The sequence below is a fragment of the Suillus fuscotomentosus genome (assembly GCF_016647785.1).
Source record: "Suillus fuscotomentosus strain FC203 chromosome Unknown F5891scaffold_8, whole genome shotgun sequence".
In the NCBI taxonomy this organism is placed as follows: Eukaryota; Fungi; Basidiomycota; class Agaricomycetes; order Boletales; family Suillaceae; genus Suillus; species Suillus fuscotomentosus.
In genome coordinates, this window is record NW_024539520.1 from 40,398 (window position 1) to 64,923 (window position 24,526).

At 45.8% G+C, this 24,526-nt stretch overlaps 10 protein-coding genes across 10 annotated transcripts; 4 read left to right on the forward strand and 6 right to left on the reverse strand.

The window, feature by feature from the left end:
- Positions 1-3,009: 3,009 nt before the first annotated feature.
- Positions 3,010-4,845, reverse strand: F5891DRAFT_1126271 (uncharacterized protein; the record flags this gene model as incomplete). Its single annotated transcript, XM_041364071.1, has 11 exons — positions 3,010-3,115; positions 3,137-3,195; positions 3,220-3,318; positions 3,340-3,683; positions 3,753-3,818; positions 3,861-4,170; positions 4,221-4,373; positions 4,422-4,520; positions 4,593-4,635; positions 4,666-4,774; positions 4,827-4,845. The coding sequence occupies 11 exons, from the start codon at positions 4,843-4,845 to the stop codon at positions 3,010-3,012; spliced, it is 1,407 nt and encodes a 468-aa protein (XP_041230475.1).
- A 550-nt stretch (positions 4,846-5,395) lies between these two features.
- On the forward strand, positions 5,396-6,360 carry F5891DRAFT_976494 (uncharacterized protein; the record flags this gene model as incomplete). The annotated part of the gene is given in 7 exon segments (XM_041376604.1): positions 5,396-5,462; positions 5,520-5,697; positions 5,746-5,760; positions 5,780-5,840; positions 5,888-6,002; positions 6,071-6,165; positions 6,322-6,360. The coding sequence occupies 7 exon segments, from the start codon at positions 5,396-5,398 to the stop codon at positions 6,358-6,360; spliced, it is 570 nt and encodes a 189-aa protein (XP_041230476.1).
- Positions 6,361-9,084: 2,724 nt separating this feature from the next.
- On the reverse strand, positions 9,085-9,258 carry F5891DRAFT_923129 (uncharacterized protein; the record flags this gene model as incomplete). Its single annotated transcript, XM_041373821.1, has 1 exon — positions 9,085-9,258. A coding segment is annotated over one exon (174 nt), but the record flags the coding sequence as incomplete, so codon positions are not given.
- A 55-nt stretch (positions 9,259-9,313) lies between these two features.
- F5891DRAFT_944496 (uncharacterized protein) lies at positions 9,314-9,986 on the reverse strand (the record flags this gene model as incomplete). Its single annotated transcript, XM_041374555.1, has 3 exons — positions 9,314-9,463; positions 9,521-9,621; positions 9,743-9,986. Coding segments are annotated over 3 exons (495 nt in total), but the record flags the coding sequence as incomplete, so codon positions are not given.
- An 896-nt stretch (positions 9,987-10,882) lies between these two features.
- Positions 10,883-12,055, forward strand: F5891DRAFT_976496 (uncharacterized protein; the record flags this gene model as incomplete). Its single annotated transcript, XM_041376605.1, has 5 exons — positions 10,883-11,266; positions 11,314-11,466; positions 11,525-11,683; positions 11,730-11,905; positions 11,983-12,055. The coding sequence occupies 5 exons, from the start codon at positions 10,883-10,885 to the stop codon at positions 12,053-12,055; spliced, it is 945 nt and encodes a 314-aa protein (XP_041230479.1).
- A 2,300-nt stretch (positions 12,056-14,355) lies between these two features.
- On the forward strand, positions 14,356-16,430 carry F5891DRAFT_944291 (uncharacterized protein; the record flags this gene model as incomplete). The annotated part of the gene is made up of 3 exons (XM_041374534.1): positions 14,356-15,522; positions 15,571-15,810; positions 16,176-16,430. 3 exons carry the CDS (start codon positions 14,356-14,358, stop codon positions 16,428-16,430), a joined length of 1,662 nt encoding a protein of 553 aa, XP_041230480.1.
- A 256-nt stretch (positions 16,431-16,686) lies between these two features.
- On the reverse strand, positions 16,687-17,276 carry F5891DRAFT_1009976 (histone-fold-containing protein; the record flags this gene model as incomplete). The annotated part of the gene is made up of 4 exons (XM_041360621.1): positions 16,687-16,797; positions 16,851-17,039; positions 17,066-17,098; positions 17,151-17,276. 4 exons carry the CDS (start codon positions 17,271-17,273, stop codon positions 16,687-16,689), a joined length of 456 nt encoding a protein of 151 aa, XP_041230481.1.
- A 944-nt stretch (positions 17,277-18,220) lies between these two features.
- Positions 18,221-19,916, reverse strand: F5891DRAFT_717797 (P-loop containing nucleoside triphosphate hydrolase protein). Its single transcript, XM_041372942.1, has 3 exons — positions 19,633-19,916; positions 19,144-19,582; positions 18,221-19,083 (listed from the first exon to the last, which is right to left on the reverse strand). The coding sequence occupies exons 2-3, from the start codon at positions 19,503-19,505 to the stop codon at positions 18,312-18,314; spliced, it is 1,134 nt and encodes a 377-aa protein (XP_041230482.1). The 5' UTR covers positions 19,506-19,582; positions 19,633-19,916; the 3' UTR covers positions 18,221-18,311.
- Positions 19,708-20,557, reverse strand: F5891DRAFT_1009981 (uncharacterized protein; the record flags this gene model as incomplete). The annotated part of the gene is made up of 4 exons (XM_041360622.1): positions 20,318-20,557; positions 20,124-20,270; positions 19,936-20,076; positions 19,708-19,888 (listed from the first exon to the last, which is right to left on the reverse strand). Coding segments are annotated over exons 1-4 (508 nt in total), but the record flags the coding sequence as incomplete, so codon positions are not given.
- A 1,151-nt stretch (positions 20,558-21,708) lies between these two features.
- Positions 21,709-23,484, forward strand: F5891DRAFT_1255251 (P-loop containing nucleoside triphosphate hydrolase protein; the record flags this gene model as incomplete). Its single annotated transcript, XM_041369987.1, has 6 exons — positions 21,709-21,747; positions 21,797-22,055; positions 22,105-22,501; positions 22,561-23,340; positions 23,394-23,412; positions 23,467-23,484. 6 exons carry the CDS (start codon positions 21,709-21,711, stop codon positions 23,482-23,484), a joined length of 1,512 nt encoding a protein of 503 aa, XP_041230484.1.
- Between the last annotated feature and the right edge of the window lie 1,042 nt (positions 23,485-24,526).

A 24,526-nucleotide genomic window follows, 5' to 3' on the forward strand; every position in this document is an offset into this window, starting at 1 on the left:
GGACTTTACATGATTGATATAAACTCACTTGGTTATTGTTGTCTTGAACTGTGTTACTGGAGACTAATCTACAGTGTGTTCTAACTTCTGAGTCCCAGCTACTATTTCAAACTTGTGTGATATGCAAATCCACCATTGAAGTATTTATTCAAATGCGAGTATGCAATACTATGATGTGCAAAATAACTGCTGAAGGACCATGTGCTATACAGCTCGAGCTTATTTTCAGCAAGTAAGTATACTAGTGTCGCAGCACCTTGTCACGGGCGTCGCGGTCGTCATGGGCACCATATCGCAGCATCCCCCAAATATGGAAATAAGGTGCCTGCGACGACTGCGATGACTGCGATGACCGCGATGCCCGCAACACAGTGCTGCAACACTTGTCAGTAGCTCATATTCAATTCCAAATCAAGCTGATTTTCTTATTATCCTACTAATGCAGTGCCCTCAACAACACTGGGCTAACAGGATTCAAGGAAGCGATAAGGGACGGAGTGATGATGCTGAGAACTGGCAAGATAGTTTTTGAACATGATATACATGTCTTGAACTCAGAATCATTGTTTCTGATGAGCCAACTTGCTAAACCATCACACATCCTATGCAAATTCACACTCATCAGTCAACTGCACGCTTCTAATGATTGTGGAAGAAAACTCGTTCATCAGGAATGCACCAGAAAAGTCATATGCATCCTCTACTCATGTCATGGTGGCATATGTTACAAACACATCGACAATCGTGACCATGCTCGCCCTACTTGTATACTACACCTAACGAAAAGTTAGCATGCTCAGCCACCAATCTTCATGCACATGCCCGAGCTGTGGGGCTAAATGGTTGCTGTAAGCACATGCTGCAGCCATCATCTTGCATATGTTGACACAACCACAGTGCAGGAAAAGGAGCGCTCACTTGCCATGACAAGTTTTGGTATCCTGTCAAACTCATTCAATTTCATGGGGAGACAGATGCATGGAAAGTGCGGTGGTGGTGCAGATGTAGGTTTCCTGCAGTGATGAAAGAGATCTTGAGGTATGATGTGTTTTGATTCTTAAAACGGTCCTAGTTAACAATCATCTTAGTGTGGGCCAGATTTCAGTGACAGCAACAATGTCAAAAAAAAAACGGACGTCAGCACCTCAGAAATGACAGGTAACAAAACCCCATGGAGAACCGAGAAAGCAAAGAAAAGTAGCTCTGACCACGTCTTGAGATGATGCCATTGCCTGCGACTGCACAGTCACTTGTTAAGAAGAAATAAAAATTGTATGCAGAGGAATCAAGCTACAATGCAATATGAAAGATCGATCATTTAGTAACAAGATAGTTGCATCTGGAAAGAGCAATTTGGGTCGTAGCGCCACGCCAACGCTACATCATGACTGGGAGACTCAGTAGCCTGGGGTAGACAGTCATGTAACACCTGAGCAACAGTAGACATACCCTTGTGTTCCATAGCTGTAGGTAGTCTAGTCGTCGATGTGAAGGGCCATGTATAGCAATGCAACTACATGAACAATAAGCTGTGCGTGACCACTAGTACAAGTGCTGTATGGTATCAAAAATGTGAAAATTAATGTAAGGGTTAACATAAAACTCGTCAGCGAGCTCAAGAACATTGCTGTTGATCCATGATACATCTACCTTACTTGATCCAAACCTTGGCATCAGGTGTGCTGCTTGCAGAAGGTCTTGAACACTGATGACGGGGTGCCAAAATCTGTTTGCAGACGAGACACGGAGACAGCGAGAAACGGGCAACTCTTGGCAACATGGTAACCATGTGATGCCAGTAGTCCTGATGGAATGATGTCTGAATCTGCAAATGTTGGTTCCTCATCCTCGTCTTCGAGCAAATCTGAGTCGAGAGATTCGCCAAGTCCACCTTTTGATGCGACCCAATTGAGGAACATGCCATGTCGAAAGATGGCTTCTTGAAGTTCGAGCCAATGAGTCATTTTGTCATATCCCGTATTCCGGACCTACATCCAATAATATTCCCACGCCTCATCCGGACCTTCGGATATCCTATCCATGTCTGCAGTCCTCTATCCATCCGGATCCCTGCACCTCCGCACATCCAGATCCAGATCCCTTTACCTTCGCAGCTAGCCTGCATCGTTCACCCTTGTCCCATTGCCCTAATATTATATCTTCCATATCCACGCATCTCATCCGGACCACATCCGATCCGGTCCAATCTGATCCTATCTGATGTATAGATACATTTCCTATCCGATATACGATAAGCTTCTTGATTCATTTCCTGTGCATATAATGTTAACACAGCCTATCCGGTATTCCTTGTTCCCGGTACCTCAGTTATATCTATTACCGGTATGCTTACTGATCCATTAACCTATGTTCATTTCCGACTCGCATTTGTTAACCTTTGCATATGCTTCATACATAGCCTCGGACTCTGCTTATTGATCCTTCCGTTATTTCTCTTAGTATATAAACTCGTGTATATGTCTTGTAGTACCTCAGTCTGAATATCATATTAGTCCTCGCACTAGTCTTCACTCTAAGTCCTCATATCAGTTCTAGTCTTCCAACTTAGTTGATATCCATCTCAGGCCTAGGGAGTTTCTCCCTAGGCCAGAGCTCCGCTCCTCCGCTCCTCCACTCATCTGAAGTTCCGGAAGTTCATCCGGAACTTTCCCGCGGTCCTCCGGACCTATTCTGCTTCGGACTATGTCCTTGCAGCCTTTCCTCTGTTTGCTTCTACTCAGGACTTGTCCTGAGTAGCCATTACACGTATCTGACTTAGGACGAAACCTCATTGTAATTTCTGGAAGTTCCTCCGGAACTTTCCTGCACTCATCCGGAAGTTACTTGTACCCATCCGGAAAGTCCTTCCGAAGTTTCCCGCACCTTCGGATGTCTTCAGACTTTCTTCGGACACCAATCTGAAATTAAGGGCACATACTTGGGTAAGGGGCGCAGCGCATGAGCTGAAGCCAAGCCCTTCAGAATCAGTCCTACCCTTTGTGCATGGTCTTAACACATTTGCACAATATAATCTACTTTGCTGCTTGCCTGGTAAGCATCCTTCGCATAGTCGATATGCAAGCATTCGGGGCTCTCCAAGTTGAAACCATCTGCGCTGCCCAATGCTCAGATGGACTGCACATAGTGGCACATTGAGTGAACCTTGGGAATATTGAAGTGTTGACAAAGCCTGAGCTCAATAAAAACATCTTTGTTCACATGAAACACATCCAGTGCTTCCTGCATCCATGCGAGAGTCGTGTCCATGTGAGCTTGGTATTGAGCATAGTAAATAAAATCGAGAACAGCATGTGCAGCCTGGAACACATGGTGTTCAACAGCACCAGCGATGACGCCTAAGACAACGTGCTGCATCTCTTTATGCTCCATGCAAGTCCACTGAGAGACAGTTGAAATTCCCCATTTGAAGTGATGGAGACCATGAAAATCAGACATAGCTTGAAAATGTGCGTCAAACTCTGTGTCAGAGATGATTGTAGAACACCAGCTCACAATGTGGTCTTTGAAAACACCCTTGTGTAACTGGTGTAGAATATCCGGAGTGATACACATGAAAATGTCGGTGTGTGGAAGATGTGACCAGAATGGAAAATATATCGCACGAAGACCGTGATCTTCAAAAAGGTGAGGGTCTTCACCATTTTTATGGTGTTTGAGAGTTGCTCAAGTCTCATTGACATCTTGAAGAGGTGAGTCGAAGTGGTCTCCGTGATGTTTCATTCCTACAACACAACAAGGGCAGTGGTTTTCTTTACAGCAGGCGATCAGGCATTGCTCGGGATGATCTGCGATATATGCTGCAAGAATAGGATAAATGCATCAGATATTCCTATCAGCACATATCATATCCACTCTGTGACGGTCGGCATTGACAAGTGGCTTTGTCACCAACCACATACAGTTATGAAAGAGATGATAATGAGCAATCTGCCGTCCTTCGTCATCCTTGAAATGCAGCATCTTCGATATTGGTAAGTATCCTATCAGCACTGTTGCATGCTTAGAAGGCTGACGGTGAATGTCCTTTTTGATATTTCTGATGGTCAAATATATTGGCCATGTAGCTTTATTGCCATGAAAATGGGTAAGATTTGTTTTGTCAGATGCGAGTCTTACTGGAGCAACAATGGCACCTGAAGGTAGGCATTCCTAATGTCACAATTGGTTATCATTCAATCTCACACATTTGCCTCACTTACCTGCATGTTCCACCACCAATCACCAGTCCACATCTCATCATATACCCACGTCGTCCCTTGCGGATCAGCAAAAACCTGCTCGGGAACATATGAAAGGTAATCCTTGAATGTGGGATTACCAATCAAATCATGCACACACTCCACAGGGTCACCCTGCCAAAGTTAATGTTGTTCTGTTAATGGCTTCCGATCTCCACCCACTTGATCTCCTGTTGACATGACTATTTCAGAAGTCCATCCAGGACCTGTAGGTAGTTTATCGAGTTTCTTTTGAAATGTATAGTTGCTTGTAAAGCTTGGCTGATGTGATTTTTCGTCTAGGTAGGTGGTTTTGTCTGTGATGGAAGATGCCAAGACATTTTGGAGACTTACAATGGCCAGTTTAAGGAATTCATCGGTCGCAGTCTTGTTGACTCTCTTCGACAGCCATTCTGCAAGGCCTCACTCATATTCATCATCAAAAGGTGCCCATGGATTTTTCTCCAGACCCATGTCAACCTGAGCCTCCCAAATTTCTTCAAACACAGTCTGTCCGACCCCCAAAACATCTGCAACTGGGTGTGGGAAAACCTTGGCAAATCATGTCGGCTCTTCTTCATCTGCTACTTCCTCCATTCTTGCACATTTGGATTAGGGGCCAGAATTCATCAAAGACTCAGTGTCCTCTGGCTCATATCTTGATCTGTGCGGAAATTCATAGTCGACGTCTTCGGGTATGTCATATTCATAGTCTTGGGGTGTCAATGTATCTGATGTGCTAGATTGGCTGTCGACCTGTTCTGAACACCTGGTGTTTTGATGTGAGACCATGAGGTCCCATTGTTGGCGACATGTCGGAGTGTTTTGAATGTGTGAGGTTACATCTTTGTGTCAGCTGAGCTCTTTGAGACAGAAATTACAGCGCGGTTTCTGCCTGGTGTATGACATTGTTCAAGACTCGAAGTTCTGACTGAAGGCACTTGGGTAGATTCTTTTCTAGATTCTACCTGTATTTTGTATATTTACTGTGGTTTCAGTGCGTTTCTGTGCCAAAATCAGCCCATGTCTCAGACTGACATCCTGACAGGCTCTGTCATGATTCTTGGGCCATATCGGTGAATGATGCTTGCAAATAAACCTTATCATGTCATCAACTTTGTTGATCTTTCTTCCTCCCCTCCATCTTCTCCAACAGAATGTCTGCAGTTGAACGTTCAGCGGCCCGCTGTGATCACCGTCCTACTGAGAGAGCTCAGTATATCTGTAAGTCTTCATATTACAATTTTTTTCATGTCATGTTGATTTGACCTTCATTCGAAGCTGAGACTCACAAGGACAAAGAAAATCACCAGCACCAGCAGGTCAATAAGGCCCATGAATGTCAAGAGAAGGCTCGTCAGAAGGCAAGCAAGGCTGCTGAATACGAAGCTTACAAGAACAATACTGGATGCACTCAAGTCTCCGCAGTGCTGTTGAGTGAAGATCCTGGTGTATGTTTGTTAGTATTCTTGTCAATAGTCAATTTTAATGACCCTCACACCATTAGTTTACAAGTCAAACTGTGTGTCAACACCTGCCAGGGACCCAAACTTGGTTGCATGGAAAAGTACAGTGCCACTCGCACCACACCAGGTCACATTGGTATGTCTATTTACAACATCGTGCTTTTTGTTGACTAGTAATACTAGAACAAGACTCCACATCTCAACACATTGACACCAGAAAAAGCTGCTGAGCTGTTGTGTCTGCATGAGGCTGTGCTGGCCAAACAAGAAATGAGTCCAGTTGCGGCATTGTCTCGAGGTGAGTACCTGTATTTATTTGAATTGTGCCGAATTTAATAGCAGCCTACTATGTCTACTCAATTGCAGGTGGTCCCCACCCTAGTTCAGGCCTCAACAATACTATAACTCGCTCTCCTAGCCCAACTGACGAGGCCTTATTCGACGAAGCTATTGAAGGGTTGGTTAAGGTTTTCTATGGGTAACCCTAGGGTTTTATTTTCACACACCCTACCCATACCCTTGCACACCCCACCCATCAGGGGTAGGGGTATAAACTGAACCGTCAAAACAATGGTGTCACATGAAACCTGCAGTGTCATGAAACCCGCAGTTAATAGGGGTATAAATCAAACCATCAAAACAGCGGTGTCACATGAAACCCGCTGTGTCATTGAAACCTGTGGTTACAAAGGATAACTAAATGCTAGAAATATGCTTACTGTTAAGACCATGTACAAAGGGTAGGACTGATTCTGAGGGGCTTGGCTTCAGCTCGTGCGCTGCGCCCCTTACCCGAGTATGTGCCCTTAATTTCAGATTGGTGTCCGAGGAAAGTCCGAAGACATCCGAAGACATCTGAAGGACATCCAAAGGCGCAGGAAACTTCGGAAGGACTTTCCAGATGGGTGCAAGTAACTTCCGGATGAGTGCGGGAAAGTTCCGGAGGAACTTCCGGAAATTACAATGAGGTTTCGTCCTGATACGGATATGTATAATGGCTACTCAGGACTTGTCCTGAGTAGAAGTAAACAGAGGAAAGGCTGCAAGGACAAAGTCCGAAGCAGAATAGGTCCGGAGGACCACGGGAAAGATCCAGATGAACTTCCGGAAACTACGGAGGATCGGATGAGCGGATGAGCGGAGTATCGGATAAGTGGAGCTCTGGCCTAGGGAGAAACTCCCTAGGCCTGAGATGGATATCAACTAAGTTGGAAGACTAGAACTGATATGAGGACTTAGAGTGAAGACTAGTGCGAGGACTAATATGATATTCAGACTGAGGTACTACAAGACATATACACGAGTTTATATACTAAGAGAAATAACGGAAGGATCAATAAGCAGAGTCCGAGGCTATGTATGAAGCATATGCAAAGGTTAACAAACGTCAGTCAGAAATGAACATAGGTTAATGGATCAGTAAGCATACCGGTAATAGATATAACCGAAACAGTGGGATAGAGGAAATACCGAATAGGCTGTGTATAACGTTATAAGAACAGGAAATGAATTAGGAAGCTTATCTATATCGGATCGGAAGCGGATCTATATATCGGATCGGACCGGATCGGATATGGTCCAGATGAGATGCGTGGATATATAGGATGTGGCATTAGGGCGATGGGACAAGGATGAATGATGCAGGCTAGCTGCGAAGGATAAGGGATCTGGACGTGGACATGCGGATGTGGATGTGCAGAGGTGCAGGGATCCGGATGGGTACTGGAGACATGGATAGGACATCCGAAGGTCCGGATGAGGCGTGGGAATATTATCGGATGTAGGTCCGGAATACGAGATATGACACTTACTCAATCAACTCGACATCCGATGACTCTCGTTTCCTCTTAGAATTAGCCTTCATGGCAGCTACAAGGTCTTCAAATAAGATAAGATCATGACGAGCCCAGGAGCCGAGACAGAGAAATGCTCGAATAGATGAACCCTGAAGGCGGTTGCGAGTGAAAGACAGCAAGTGGCGACCCTGTGAGAAGACCCATTTGACTGTGGTAGACATAGCTATGTTTTTAAATAAATGAGTTGTGAATTTATAACACAAAGTTAAAAAAACAGTATCTGGAATACTCAGATAGTCCAACACCATTTGAAAGAGATTTGGATAGATGTGACAGTTAGAAACCCATCACTTAAGAGGCTCCTTGACATTCTCGACTGGTTTGCAGAGGTACTCGTCGAGCTTGCTAGTCCGAGATCCAATACCAGCAGTCACTGAAATATTTGCAAAGGATGTGAAGTTGTCATCGTCAATCTGGATAATAAGTATCAAAAACATATGATATATTGCAGTAGGAAACTTACTAAGTCATTTGTTGTGCCGGAATCAAGCACTTGCACAGGATTTGATTTTCCCTCATATTGTTTGACATATACTTCGCTCGTGATCTCCTTCGCATGGCTAATCCATTCGTCATTCCATTCTTGCTGCCGAAAGTATTTGAGCTTGAGACCAGGATGTAGAACTAAGTAAAGGTGAGTTGTCTGTGATAATAAAAATAGATCGGATGCTTACCCATTGCAATTCGGTATAAGGAAGAAAGATCGGTCATCGAATAGTAGTGGTTGATCTTCTTGCATGCGAGCTTCATAGCAGCCTTGATGGCTGGATAGTATGGGTTCCTGGTATGAGGGTTGAGATGGCAGTCAAGCTTGTCCATTGCAGGTATCACAGCAGCAATGCTCGCTGAATCTTGAGAGAAGAAAAGAGTTGCTTTTTGTATGTCTATACACAAAGAAGAATCAATAGCTAAACGAATCCAAAGCAAATAAGCATGTGCACCTCAAGAACAGCAACAAGATCTTTGATGATGCCCCAGTCCTCATTGTCAAGCTCGTACTTGCGCAGTTTCAATGACTTATCAGCCGTAATCCTGTCAATCGCACTCTTATAAGCAAGCACAAACTTCATCATGTCATATGTTGAGTTCCAGCGTGTGACAACATCACGTGGGATAAGTCATTCCTTGAGGTCGAGCTCACGGCAAACCTTCCACCATGCTGGGAGAGCTATTGTAGTTGAATGAATGATTGCGAATGAGAGTTTTCATATCTGTAGTGAATAGTTAGTGTATGACAGAGTTGGCAAAGAAAACATATGTTACCTTGGTGACCATGTCACAGACAGCGGCAGTGTCTTCCAGCAGTCTGGCCTGCTCAACCTCACCCAGCTCCTGCAGCTCATCAATTTTGTCATCCTCATTGTTGCTCTCGTCTTCACCCTGCTCATCTTCTTCACCCTGGCCTTCGTCATATTCAATCATTGTGTATTCATCAACTTCACCTTCAAGGTTTTTCGGTGCATTGTCATTGTCATCCTTGCTAGAGAGTGTCATATTGAATGGTCGTAGGAGAGTCTTGGTGGAAAGTTGGAGCGTGTGATTGAAGCAGTGGGCACGATTTTCTTTGGCGAACGAGTTGGGCAATTGGTCGAGTGTCATTGTCTGCATGTCATTGGATGTGGCATTGTCCCCATTGAAGGTGAGAATCTTCTGAGTCAGTCCAAAATCTTCAAGCATCTTTTGAAATGCGCGTGCCAATGTAGCACCTGTGTGAGACTGAAAAACAAGGGTGAGTTGAGAGAATGATTAGATATTATTGACTCACTTCAGGAACCTCAACTATATCAAGTAGAAATGCAAGCATGATACCTTCATACTCAATATGAGCAGTCCATGCCACAAATGCGCAATGATTGGTAGCTGTCCAGGTGTCTGCTCCAAAATGAATGTGACCAGGGTAATCCTGTAATTGTGAGGTTAGTCAAAATGCTGAAGACTACATAGCAGACGCACGACACACCTGAAGCAACTTTGCAATGTGCACCCTGCACTTTTCAAAAGATGTGTTGATGTCACGAGAGATGGTTTGGTTGGAAGGAAGGGTAACACTTGGTCGGCCAGCTGTCAAAAGATTGCACAATTCCCGGTCATTGATGATGTTGACAGGTCGGTTGTTTTCGGTGATCCATCGCACAAGATGGGCGCTATCCATTACAGTAAGTATTCCAATGTGAAAGTACACTGAAAAGAAGAACATACCATAATTCTGGGTTAGTGTGAACACAATGCGAATACTTGACTGGCTGTTTGCCGTTTCGTGCAAAGAGGGCAAAAACCAAGCCATTGCATTCAGAGGCTGCCTTACCACTGATGGCAGCATTGATGGTGTCTTCACCAAAGCAACGAATGGCGTGATGCTTCAGATTAGCTGTTGAAGACTTGTCCTTTGAATCCTGAAATCGGCGAACACCACCAGCATACAATTTGTATGTGGGAGCAGCACAGGTGAAAAAGTGACATGGTCGTGTATCATGGTACTGAAAGATGACAGTAGGTTTGAAGAACGCGTAGATCAGTGAATGCCAGGTTTTTTTAAGTTGTTCTAGTAGGTATTAGTGTTGAAGTGAAAGGAATGACACATAAACATACCAAGTTCTTGTTCAGGACTCAGCTCAGTGCTCTCGGGCTCGCTATGATCAACCGCCTGACTTTCTTCATTGTTATTGTCATTGTTCTCATCACCGTGTGGGAGCGTTGTTGTTGATGAGCAAGATCTGGTAGAAACTTGAGAAGACATTGTAGAGATAGATTTCTTGAGTTTTTTAAGTGGTCGTGAAATGGCCTGGACACTCTTCCGTGCAAGGTTCTTGATAGGTGCTGTCTTTCGGGAGATAGGCGAAGACTTCATGTAGGATGTATCAGTTGGCTTTGCCATACTGAGAGGAAGTTCCAATGACTTACCTGGTGTACCAGTGTCCATTTTATAGTATTCTGAAGCCAGTTTTCAATATATTGACCCTTTGACTCTTCACTATTGGTCCGATTTGAGCAGTAGTGTGCCAGTATTCCGACCATGCTAGTGGTGTGTGTGTGTCCGAGTCGTGGGAAGCAACAATTAGCAGCCTGGGAGTGTTATCAACATGCCGCCAAGTCAAGCCTTCAACAATTAAATCAGAGTGATATTCAAGCTTTAAGTCAAGTGAACTAGGTGGGTGCAACACAACAAGAACACCCGCTACTACCCATGATACCGCAGTTCGGGTACACGGTTTGGCCTCAGTGTACCAAATATGGTACCTTACCCTAACCCGTGCAACCCCTAACCCTAACACCGCAGGTTTTTCCACACCCAAGGCAAACCCTAGGCTTGGTCGACTTCAACATGGATGGGGACCAGGGTAATGACTCACTCGTGGCTGACAACAACAACTATATTGATGATGAAGGTAGTAGGTCCCCATCCTCCAGCATCGAATGTGTGGGCAAATGTCACCATAGAGCATCTGATGGTGACGACAACAGCGAGCCAGTGCAGAAGGCTGTCAAGATACAGGAAAGTAAGGGACAGCCGAAGGCTGCTGATTATGAACCATCTGTTCGCACTATCTTCGGCATGGCATGGGCACTCTATTGTGGCCATCTCTGCACAGAGGGTCCCATGCCCAACCATATGCAGGAGGTGACATGGGCCAAGTTAGCATGGAATGAAGCATATAAGAGGCTACATACTCAAGTTGCTTATGATGCGGAGAAGATTTTAAAAATGGTCAATGATTTTTATTGTGAACATGCTATCTCTAATGTGTTACCTAGATCACTTTGCGAGGTTCCTACCTTCATGGCAAAGTCAAGACTAAAGTCCGGCCATATGTTGCAGATGAGTACGGGTTTGAGACGAGCACCAAGCAATCTGTCATCAATCGCAACATCATGCTTGCACAGGAACTCAAGAAGGATTTTGCCTTCGTTTATAAGGCAAGTACCCATTTATGTTGCTGTGTGTTTGCTCAACACAATTTTTTAGACTCACTCCCCCAATGGTAACAAAGGCTTATACAGTGCCAAGATTATCCAGAAGGGTGTCAACACCATATGGTTCCGCAACAAGAAAGATGAAGGTGTGCTATATCCTGAGTTCTACAAACCATTCCCAGAGGTTGCCTTTGCATTGCTTTTGACTGTGGTACCATTTTTTTTTGCTGTGGGGATTGAGTGCTGATTGCCATCAGATTGAAAGTTGCATCGACGAGTGGAGCAGTGGAGCTCAAATGAACAAGATGTTCACTGTGGATGAGTATCAGGATGTGCTCGACAAACATCTCAACAACCTCATGGACTTCAATGAACACACCAAGGCTCAAGGCCTGCTACCCAAGCTGTTGTCATGTCTGTATGATAATGGCCGGTATGTCTTCGTCCTTGGCCTTATTAATTCATCTTACCTTCGTTCTTCAACGAAATTGGCTGCACGATGGCTCGTAGTGCATTTGAGGCTGCAATCGAGGAGTACAATGAATGCAGGGGTGTATCAAGTGATGATGAGGATGATGAGTAGTAGTAGTGTACATTATTATATCAGCCAATGCATGCTATTTTGACAGTTTGCCAATGGTTCGAGTGACTGCGTGGAATTACTGTCAACTATAGACTTACAGTGGCTCAAAAAAGTGTCTCAATGTTTGTAACATTTCATGTAATTGCTTTATTATGAGCCAGGGTGTGGGAATATGACTAAACTATAGGAAGGCGTCATAAAGCTATACTTCTTAGCCTCATTTGAGTTCCCTATAGTATGGGAAGCTGATGTCATCATGTGCAGATATGGCTATTTTAATTTGGTGACTCGTTGAGACACTTTTTTGACTTTTAGTTTGATCAACACAATCTCAATAATTATGATACTTTATGTGACCTTCTGTTGCTCTAATCACTTCTGCCACTCTTCTAGACATGCTATCTATCAATTTTGAATATTTCTTCTTAGCACTCCTTTCTCACTCTGCTGCAACTCTGTCCTACAGCTGAAATAGCCCCTATGATGAATTTTGATAGGCTGCAAGCAATTTCTTGAATATTTTTCAGATATATTCAATAGGGCTGATGTATAGGGACTATGCTAGACATGATAGAACATTGAGATCGTGGTATTTGAGCTGCTAGTGACCAATTTAGACATATATTTAGGATCATTATTTTATTGCAACATAGTACCTTCCTCATTAATCTATGATTTCTGTATGCTTCTTAGCAGACTCTCATCTAAAATAGAGATGTACCACTTGGTATTGGTCCTTCACTTTACTTCACACAGAGAATATACACTCCATTACATCTCATACAGTCCTATACCTCTATGTTTGTTACTCTACACTTAAGAGTTTACACAATTTTTTTTCTTTTAGTGGTTCACCTGTCTTTTTACAGATGTATTCCCAGCCATCTGACCTCATCATATTTATCTTGGTCTGATCTTATAATATGGTCCTCTTCCAGTCCTCTTCCAGTCCAGTACTGGTGCTTTAAAGCTAAAGTTTACTTTCTCTTTCTATAGGCTAGGAATAGGAGAGTCCTCTTCTTCTTGATTGTAGCTTTAATATTTGTTGCCTTGCAAGTATTATTGATGGTTTGAGTGGAAACAGAGCTGGAGATGATGGAATTGATGAATCAGGTGGCCTGAGTAGCATTAGCAGCCTGCCCAGTTAGAATATGGTAAATATGAGATCTTCATTCATGTGAGGTAAGCTTTCAATTTAGTCACTAGCAGCTCAAATACCACGATCTCAATGTTCTATCATGTCTAGCATAGTCCCTATACATCAGCCCTATTGAATATATCTGAAAAATATTCAAGAAATTGCTTGCAGCCTATCAAAATTCATCATAGGGGCTATTTCAGCTGTAGGACAGAGTTGCAGCAGAGTGAGAAAGGAGTGCTAAGAAGAAATATTCAAAATTGATAGATAGCATGTCTAGAAGAGTGGCAGAAGTGATTAGAGCAACAGAAGGTCACATAAAGTATCATAATTATTGAGATTGTGTTGATCAAACTAAAAGTCAAAAAAGTGTCTCAATGAGTCACCAAATTAAAATAGCCATATCTGCACATGATGACATCAGCTTCCCACACTATAGGGAACTCAAATGAGGCTAAGAAGTATAGCTTTATGACGCCTTCCTATAGTTTAGTCATATTCCCACACCCTGGCTCATAATAAAGCAATTACATGAAATGTTACAAACATTGAGACACTTTTTTGAGCCACTGTATACTGCTGATGACCACACATATGGTTTATCCTATAGAGTACTACATTAACCTACTTCCACAATGCAGGTACTAGACTCAGCAGCCACCAAGCACTATCACAAGCTATATTGTAACAACACCGTGCTACCAGGTGTTTGAGAGTGGGGGGTAGCTACCCAACTATTCACACAACATAGGCTATGTAGTACTACCCCGCAGCCCCACTTTTCACTGATGTGTTTTGGAGACCTGACTTGCAGACCGGGAGTACTGTGAATCTCAATGATACTTATCACCTGACCGTGGCTCTGGGAGCGTGGATATACATATAAGGAATTGGAGCACCTTCAAGTCCATGGCTCGTTCGGAGGACAAGTACTGGGAGGTTCCAGTGATTAGTGGCAGTAAGTAAGTGTAGTTAATGCGCACTCACCATTTAGGAACATCGCAGCGGCAGCGGCAGTTGCCGCGCAGCAGTCGCAGCAGTGGCGCAGCATTTTCACTATGCCCTCAACAAAGGAGCTCAGGTTATCGTAACTCGTACGTACATGAGGATCATCGTCAATATGATGTCGACAGCTGCGTCTTCGTCGAAAGTGTCTTCGTCTATGACACTTCCAAATGAACTCTGGCTTCCAATCTTCGAATATCTGCCTCCACAGTCACTTCGTAATGTTATCTTAACGTCCAAGAAATTTCATGCAGTCGCTATTCGTCTTCTTTACAAGCATCTGATTCTGACGTCCCCGACATCATTTATAACGGCGCGCTCCTCACTGTCTTCCATCCAGCCTTCACCGCATGCTCTTCTTCTCAGTATTTCACCGTTCGTACGGACCGTAGATCAACTTCAAGAAGCTGTCGCCGTTGTTTCCTTTGACGGGTTGAAGCCAATTACTGTCAACGCTAATAACAATCGCCAGTCAACCAGGGCCCTTTTCTCTGAAACCAAGGATGTCTACCGACCAAGCCTGGTTGCGGATATGACACTTTACAACACTCTCCTATCGCAAGTGACTTCCTTTACATCTCTCAGACAGCTCGTCTTCCGCGGTATGATTCTTCCAGTAAATTTCCATTCTATCGTGCACGACTTTCCACACTTGCGTGATTTGGCGGTTGTGCACTGCACCGTTCCCTTCGTCCGCGCCCCTCCAGATATTGACCACACTTGCTTGAAAATCGAAACTCTCACCCTCCTTGACATTCGCGCTACTTCTCGATCTGACGATGACGACTTGAATCTTCCCCGTACCCGTCTACGCCTGCTTGCAAAAGCCTCAACCCTCTGCACTCTCACATATGATCATACCATCTGGGTGCACCGCGCTTTTACATCTTCCTCCCCATCCCCCCCGCTTACTGCTCTCGACGTCAAGTTCCCCGTCCAGAAAGACCGTCCCAGAGTTCCGCTAGGCTTCATTCCGTTCCTTGAGACTCTTCCCTCCCTCCGCACTCTCATCTTGCGAAACCACGTACCAGCACTCTCATTGTCGCCAAGCGCTCTTCCAGCTCTCTGTGCCATTTCTGCCCCATTCTCTGCCGTCACTTCTCTCAGTTCTGGCCGTAGTATTGTTAAACTCGACATCCGTGACGAGGCTGCGCTTACGCCACTTTACAAAGCATTTGCAGCAGTGCACTCTGATTTGTCAATGGTGCAAGAGCTTTCGCTGTTCGTAGGGGACTGGGATGATGAGCTTATACTGGCCATCGTCGCACATTTTCCCAATTTAACCAAGTTACAAATCAGGTATGTAAGGGGAGGGCCAAGCGAGGTGCGTTATATTTCTCTCGTTTTCGCCGACGCTGATACTCATTTTTAGGACACCATCATCGGGTTGGGTTCTCGTACACTATATGCTCTTCCACACCTTGTATCCGTACACATCTTCTGCATCCCTCTTCCCCTACCCCCTCACAATTTCCTCGAGACGAACAACATTGATGACGATACTGCATACGGCGCCCCTGGTATCGACGACACTTATTTCCGGAGCATGCATGACATCGATCCGGACGCAGACAGGAGCTCGGAGCAGGATAACGACAATGATGATTATGGCGTACCCTACCGGCGCCACGCTCGCAACTCCGACAATACAATTCATACCATCTATCAAGACATAGACTTGGACTTGGACTTGGATGTGCCAGTGGGCATGGACATGGACACGTACACCGTGTGTTGTTGCCACGGGACTCCCATCGTGTCGCCGTGCCAAGAGTGCAAAGTTGTTGAGCAGCAGAAACTTCTTGACCAATTTGTCGATAATTTGGATTATAATTGCAACTTTGAACCCGAGTTCGAAGAGCCCCAAGTGTCGGAGACGGAGCCGTTTGACGATTACACTCGTGAACTTGTCGTACGTCTACTATGTTGTATCCGCACGGTTTTGGGTGTTCTGATCATGTCCATCATTGCGCATAGATCGCTTGGAACCGTGCTTGTCCCGGACTTCGCACTGTTCAACTGCACCCGGGGTGGGTGTGGCGGCGCGCGGACCCTACTGACTCTTGGGTGGCGAGGCCGTGCGAATCAGGCATTTTTGGCGATGTTTTCGAATCGCCACTTTGCGACGCGAGGTTACTCGCAGATATCATAAAAAATGCTGAATCAAGAGCACGCAACACTGGCTGGAGGCCATCCGGGCCAGCATCCCCGATTATAATCACGCATATTTGAATAGGAGATCATTAGTTCGGAATGCGCGGGGGCAGAACTGGCAATTGAGATGAAAAGGGTATTGGGAATGAAGTAATGAAAATATGGAAACAGGTCGAACTTGGTGTTTATTTCGGCGCTGACATGGCCATTCACCGTGAAATGGTATTGTCAGTTTGTGTCGAAAAAACATAAATCTTGTAGGTTATACATCTTCTATGTAGGTTAATTGTTGAAGCGTCGATGTTCTGTGTATAATCTACTTGGACGTCCACCGTCAATTGTCAATGTATTTGTTATAACACTTGGCAGGCGTGCGAGGAAGATAATATCGATAATCATCGATACACTCCGAACACAAACTTTTCGACGAAGATCCTGCTTGGTGCTGTCGCAAGTTTTAATACAACCCATGAAGCATATCACGAAAAAAATACGCGCCTGTCTCAATTTTGCCAGATGAATCTTCAGTGTTTTCGCATAGTTCTCAAACCCTAGAGACACCATGGCGTATAGGATATCCTCGCCTCCGATTGTTTTCCGCTTCTCTATCTGACATTTCTCAGCGGCCTCAGAAGTCATGAAACTTATAAACTCTGAAACACATTCCTGAACGCACTCCTTGGCATCCTTGGCAATTTAGCGGTGTGTGGAACGGACTGCTTCATGATACGGGAGACATTTGCAATCTATCAGAAAGATCAAAAAACTCGATCAAGCCAGACGAATGATAGTGCGCACTGGTGGGAAACGATCCTGCTCCCAATATTCTCCCACCTCTTGGTCTGTGATAGGCGTCGGTTGTGGTGGTTCGTGCGCTGTTTCTGGTACATTACCAGAGCTGTCCTCCTGCGGCGCGATCATGGGTTAAATCTCTGACATTTTGACCATTAAGTAGCCCTGAGTGTATTCAACGCGAGCTGAGGAGTGTGTAAAGGACCATGATGACAAGTTCGCTGACCTTGATGCAAGCTCGTGGTATCAAGCAACTTGTCTGCTTCACAGAATCACAAAGGTTCGGTGATTGATAGGTAAAGTGATCGAGCATCTTGAATTTCTTTACGCATGGGGAAGGAAGAGTAGCCTCATGGAATGTTTCCGGCGACACGTTTCTGCAACTTGAATGTGCATGACAGACCGGGTGACAGGTGTTAGAATCAGTGGCTCAGATGCGCCCATCAGAAGATTGGGCATCTTGAAATTCGCGGTGGCTCGAGCTTGTCTCAAAAGATATACATAGACTTATGTCGAGAAATTTACGGTGGCGCTCGGGCCTCGGCCAATGATTAATATTTTAATGGGTAGCGGAGGAATCTTGCGAGGAATCTGCTTTACAGCGTTTACATTAGCTAATCGTAATTTTTTGCAGTTAAACAGACATAGTAATTATGCCACCTCTTACTAAGTACAACGCCTGCAAGCAGGCTGTTGGTAAGATCGATCTAAGATCGCATCATGGCATGTACACGCTGCACGCTAAAGGCCCTATATCGTACGCGATAACACTGAAATACGTCATTAAATTCGCCTGCCGATAATTCAACCATGGCTACAGCCTGTCCAACGTACCATTCACATATGCTAAGTGCTCCTCACTTGGCTCAACAAGCTGATCACAGAAACGCACTGGAGCGTATCGAGTAAGTCCTGATTCAGTCATGACAAGGCAAAATTGGTGGTCGAACGTGGTGATATCCGTTACTGTCAGAACGACTTGCTAACCTTCCGAAGGTGATGTGAATTTCCCACCATCGGCGGCGCACGCAAGTATGCCAAACAATCTTCGTATTCAAACTGGGAGAAATAATCGAATTTACTGTACAGTGATCAAGGAGCAGGAATAAGAAACACCTAGCCACATATCTACAATTACAAGAGCACGACAAGACGGAAATTAATCAGTCACTTTGAACTCTCTTGCTCGATCATATCGGCCAACTGTCTTGCTGTTTCTGGGGACATGCCACAACGCTTCGCGAGTTGACCGGCAAGGGTTGCCTTTCTGATATGCGCATTCTTTACAAGAATCTCCTTGAGCGCATGCGCTAAAGACACGAACACGTTGTTCCCTCCCGTCCATGCATGATTGTACTCGCCAGCAATATGCTCCTTGACGAGGTTGCGGATCGCGACACGTGATTCTTTGTAAAGTTGTTGGTGTATGCCTTCCAATTCATTGGCGGCGGTTATGCACGCGTGGCCAGCGACGTGTATTTGGTATCGAGTGAAAATGCCATGCTCTCGCTCCCACCAGTCCTCCATCTTCTGCTCCCTTTCGAGGTTCGTAATTGCGAGAACAATGGGTACCTTCTTGTTACAGAGAAATTCATAAAAGAATCTGTAATTGCTCTGAAGCGCAGTGGTGAATCGTCCGGCGCGAACGCAGAACAGAAGCAGATCAACGCCGCCTTCCGCATCCAATGTCTTGATGAACCTATAGGCATTTGCGACTGCCACGAGGTAGTCCTGTTTTTCAAGTCCCGATTCCTCGATGCCCATGGTATCGAACACCTTATAGGATTCCCCATCGAAGTCGATGGCATAATCTTGCCAATGGAGCGTGCAGCGTTGCATGCTAGAAGATGTTTCCGCGACTTCCTTTCCTGCCATCAGGTTGACGACTGAGCTTTTGCCTACACCTGCCTCCCCAAAGAGTACGATGTTCTTAGTCTTCCTATTTTATCGATGTTTAACAAAGTACGGCGCAAAGAGCATCTGTCGACGGAGTACGTACCTTGCGGGAGGAATGGTAGGCACGCCCGTGCCATTCTGTGGGCAACGCTGTTCGATAAGGTTGCAGACAGCGCGATATGACTGTTCGCGACGCCGCCTGACCTCATTTGCATCACCTTCATTGATGGCCAACGCGGTAATACACGCGTGGTCAGCGAAGTTCATCCCGAGGTCTAAGATGGATCTCTCGTTACACCTCCACCACTCTTCCGGTTCTTGGTTTTCTAGTCCTGTAACGATAAGCACGACAGGAACTCTTCCTTTCACTTCGGAGTCCATTATCTTGTAATTGTGCTGAAGCGTCGAGGCGTCCTTTGTGCCCTGCGCACAGTACACGAGAAGATGAATGACCCCTTTCGTCATAAGAGTTCCGAGGAGCTTCTTTAGATCCGTCTGGGCTTGCGTGTCGGGGATCGTTCCCTTAGAGTCCTTATCAAGACCTGCGATCCAGTTCAGTGACACCGCATAAAGAGTGGCGAACTACACTGACAAGCCGTGTCGAACAGCTGTACCTTGATTATCTTGTTTTGAGTCACGATATGATGCTCGTATACATTGGTTTTATATCCCCCGGCGTTGGAGAATGTTGGCACTGCCTGCGTCTTCGTAATCAAGTTGACCAAGGAACTTTTACCAGCGCCTGTTTGTCCAAAAATGACAACATTGTAAGTGTCTCTGCGGTGCGAAGCTTCCTCGAGTCCATGGTATTTGCGTCCAGCTGCAATTTCACCTAAGGTGTAGTAGAACTGACTTCAAGTTAATGTCATGCCGAGGAAGAGCAGACACTACATACGGTGGACAATTTGAGAAGCAGCCACGCAAATAAGTTAAACTGAGAAGTACCACCATTGTCTGTTTCTGCAAGAATCGCAGAGCGAGAACTCTGGACTGGATGGGAGTTGTCGCTAGCTACACTCTGATTGGGGGTGGGGACCTGACTTCAAGTTAACTTCATGCTCAAGAAGGACAGACATCACATACGGATTCGGTGGACAATATTCTCCTAGCCTCAGGAGACGACGGCCTTGGGTTGGGGAACATCGGCATCCCTTGCATCCCAGTGGTCGAGTTGGTCGAGGAACTCTCAGTACCGCCTGTTTCTCCAACAGCGACACCATCATCGACGTCCTGACTTCAATTAAATTTCATGCTAAGGAAGAGTCAGACACACATACTGATTCGGTAGGCAATGCTCTCCCAAGAGTCGACGACATTGTAACGGTTGGAAACAACAAAAAGGCGTCTTGACTTGTTGGTGTTTTTGAATGCCAATAGTTTTGGCTTCAGTGCATTAGAGCGTGATGCCATATTTACAATTTAAAGACCGATCTGACGCCTGGATTCAGCATGTTCCATGAATTGTGATCCGGGATAGTTTTGGTTGATTTATGTAGGATTAGGGTTGGAAGTCCTGCTGGTGACTGAAATTATTTACATAATAGTTAGTTAGTTAGTTATACTGACCAGGCCTAGGACCTGCCACTCGGATCCAATGATTGCGCCAATCAGGATGATCAAAGTGTATAATCGCGCAGTATAACACCCGCTGCACAGGTACACGCTGTTGTCAGAAGTTTCTACTATTACCAGGTACTTAGGCCGATCTGCACCATCTATAATGGTCGGATCTAGGTAGACCTCGTGCGAAAGCATTGAATATCACGTCGTGAGTGTGACTAGCTGTGACTGGTTGAGGATAAGGTCACGCAAGTTGCCGAAACGTGCCGCTTTACATTCAGGTGACTTACACCAAAAATTGTAGAACATATTCAATTTTGGTGATGCAACGAAATGGAACAACCCAATTTTGTTTATTGATCTCTCTCGATTATTTTGTGCAACCATTTTTTTTACCACTTCGATATTAATTTGTTCTCGAATAATCACTCAGTTGTCACGAAAGGTCACAGTTGGACACGTGATATTTGATGTATCATTGTATGAGGTCTCTCGCACCCTTACTAGTAGCTCATTCAGGCTTCAGCAGCATCGGTTCTCAATTCATAAGTTGACTGAGACCCTTTTGCTCTACACATGCTGTCATGCCCTACCACCCTCCTTGCTTGCATTTCCTGCAGGGTTCGTTGTTCCGCCAAATCCCTGAGCTCGTAACAACCGATCTACACAAGCCTGAGATCTGCATAGTTCCTTCCAACAAATCTTGACCCTGCGAACTTGTACTAGTACAGACAGACTGTGCAGTCACAGTTATCCCTTGCCATTCTCACATGCATTGAGCATGCTGTATCCAGGCACCAGGATCTATATTCAAATCTGAGTCTGGCGCCTGAACTTGTTACGTTCTAACGGGTTTCCCTGACTGCTCTGGTCACGAATACTAGGGTCTGAGGGTTGAACCAGGGACCTCCGACCTTAACTCATTAGATGAGTACGTCACGATCGCAATGCTTTTGTTGCATGCTCTGCTTAGAACATGCTGAATCCAGGCGTTAGGATCGTGTCCTCTCACATTCTAACGAAGCGGGGACTGAAGGCAAGATTGGTGTCATTCAAAAATACCGACAATGCATGTTGAGCCGCCTTTTTGTTATTTTCATTCGTTACAATGTCGTCGGCTCTTGGGAGAGCATCGTCCATCGGCTCAGTATGTGGTGCCTAGCTCATCCCCAGCATGCAAGTTAACTTCAAGTCAGGTCTACACCCCACATAAGAGTGCAACTGGCTGCAAATGCCTTGAACTTGAGGAAGCTTCACATCGCAAAGACACTTGCAATGTTGTCATCTTTGGACATACAGGCGCTGGTAAAAGTTCCTTGATTAACTTGATTACCAAGACGCAGCTGGTGCCAACGTCACCCGACGCCGAGGGATGTACAAGGGAAACCACCGTGTACGGGCATGAGGTTGTGACTCAGAACAGGACCTTGAAGGTACAACTGTTCGATACGGCTGGTCAGTACAATCCGCCGTTTTTCGTGAGCATCACTGAAGTAGACTGCAGGTCTTGACGAGGGCTCTTATGGAACGGTTCCCAATCCGCAAGCTGAGAATGCTTTAAAGACACTTTTTCAAAGTCGTATAAAGATACATATTCTTATGTACTGTGTGCAGGGCACAAAGGGCGCCTCAGCGCTCCGGCGAAGCTACAAATTATTGTCCCGAGTCAAGGGAAATGTTCCCATCGTCCTTGTCGTCACAGGACTGGAAAACCGAGAACCGGAAATGGAAGATTGGTGGAGGAGTAACGAGACATCCATCTCAGACTTCGGGATGAACTTTGCCGGCCACGCGTGTATCACCGCGTTGACCATCAATGAAAGTGATACATACAAGGTCAGGCAGCGCCACGAACAGTCATGCCATGCTGTCTGCGACCTTATCGAACTGTGTTTCCCCGTGTACGTGCTTCACCGTCAGACGCGTATTACGCCGTATTTTGCTAAACACCAGTAATCAGAAGGAATATCGTACTCTTTGGAGCGAGTGGAGTAGGCAAAAGCTCAGTCCTGAACCTCATGGCAGGAAAGGAGGTAGCAAAGACATCTCTTGGCATGAAATGCTGCACGCTCCATTGGCAAGACTATGCCATCGACTTCGATGGGGAGTCTTATAAGGTCTTTGATACTGTTGGACTCGAGGAACCGCAGCTTAGCGTCGATGACTACCTCAGCTCTGTCGAAAACACCTACGCGCTGGTCAAGGAATTGGATCGGCAAGGCGGTATTGATCTACTTCTGTTCTGCATTCGCGCCGGCAGAGTGACTGCTACTCTTCAGAGCAATTATCGGCTCTTTTATGAATTCCTCTGCGAGAAGAAGGTTCCCATTGTCCTTGTGATCACAGACCTCGAGAGAGAGCGCAGGATGGAGGACTGGTGGGAGCGAGAACATGATAACTTCGACAAATATCATATCAATGTCGCTGGTCACGCGTGCATCACCGCCGCCGATAATCTGGAAGGCAGACACAAACATCTTTATGAACAATCGCGCGTCACTGTCCGTGAACTTGTCAAGAAACATGTTGGGCAGAAGAAAGCATGGATGGGAGGGCATAATCTGTTCGTCTCGTTCATGCGCAAGCTGAAGGAGCTACTGGTAGGGAGTTCGCATGTGAGACGCAAGTATCTTATTCTTCGTCTCACGAAGCGTTGCGGGATACCTATAGAAGTCGCAAGACAGTTGGCTGTGTGGAGGAACGATACACGCGGGAGGTTTTACGACACGCTAGAACAAAGGTACGAGTCTCAGTATTCGTTTCGAATCTCTATTAACAATTGTTTGTACCTAGAACAAAGGTACGACTAGATGTACGTCAGCGCTTGCGCTCGAACGTTACAGTGGGACTTGTACTTACGTCTCAGTATTCGTTTCGAATCTGAGACGTTTCGACGAAAACAGCGTCCTCTTATACGGTGAGTCTGCCAGCAATAGCTTTGATGAAAAATATATACTTAAAGAACGAAAAAGATTGCCGACGTTGACACGTCGTCGACGTTCTCCGTTTGGAGACGCTCGCACTCGATGTGCTCTATTCTTCGGCCGTATCGTCCTTTCCTTTCTCAGCTCTCTCTCTCTCGGCCTTACTTCCCTCGGACACATCGGCTCTCAACACTCCCCCTCGAGCGTTATCCAAACACATCAATGTCCTCAACCTCTGGAGTCGGGGACGTGCCAATGGCTTCGTGAACGCGTCCGCGACATTGTCGTCACTGGGGCGGTAGATTATCTTGAAGGTACCGTCCTTCACGTGGCCGCGTACGAAGTGGTATCGCAGGTCTATGTGCTTGGTGCGCGATTGGAATTTTCCCGTCGAGACTAACGCTATAGCAGCTTGGTTGTCGCAGAAGATGGGTGTGGGGAGGTCTTGGACGTCGTAGAGCTCGCGGATGAGGAGTTGCAGGTAAAGTACTTCCCTTGCCACGCTGGTCAACGCTATGTACTCAGCTTCAGCTGTTGACAGGGCTATGATAGGCTGTTTGCGCGCGCTCCACGAAACGGGGCCTCCATGGAGCAGTACGATGTACCCGCTCATGGAGTGCCTATGTGGCTGCGATGCCCAATCGGCATCGACAAACGCCTCAATTCCTCCCTCGCTGGATCCCAACGTCAGCTCATAGTCTGCGGTGCCTTTCAGGTACCGCAGGGCGCGTTTGGTGGCCTCCCAATGGGGTCTCCCCGGATTCCTCATAAATTGCGACAGTGTTGCCACCGCAAAAGCGATATCTGGCCGGGTACTCGTAGCTGCGTACATTAACGAACCGATCGCGCGTTGATATGGTATGTCTCGCATAGCTTGGAGTTCGGCGTGTGTTTCAGGGGACTGATCTATGGAAAGGACAGTACCTGGTTCCATGGGCGTGTGCAGGACCTTCGCGTCCTCCAGGTGGAACCTTTCGAGGATCGTCTCGACGTATGCCTTCT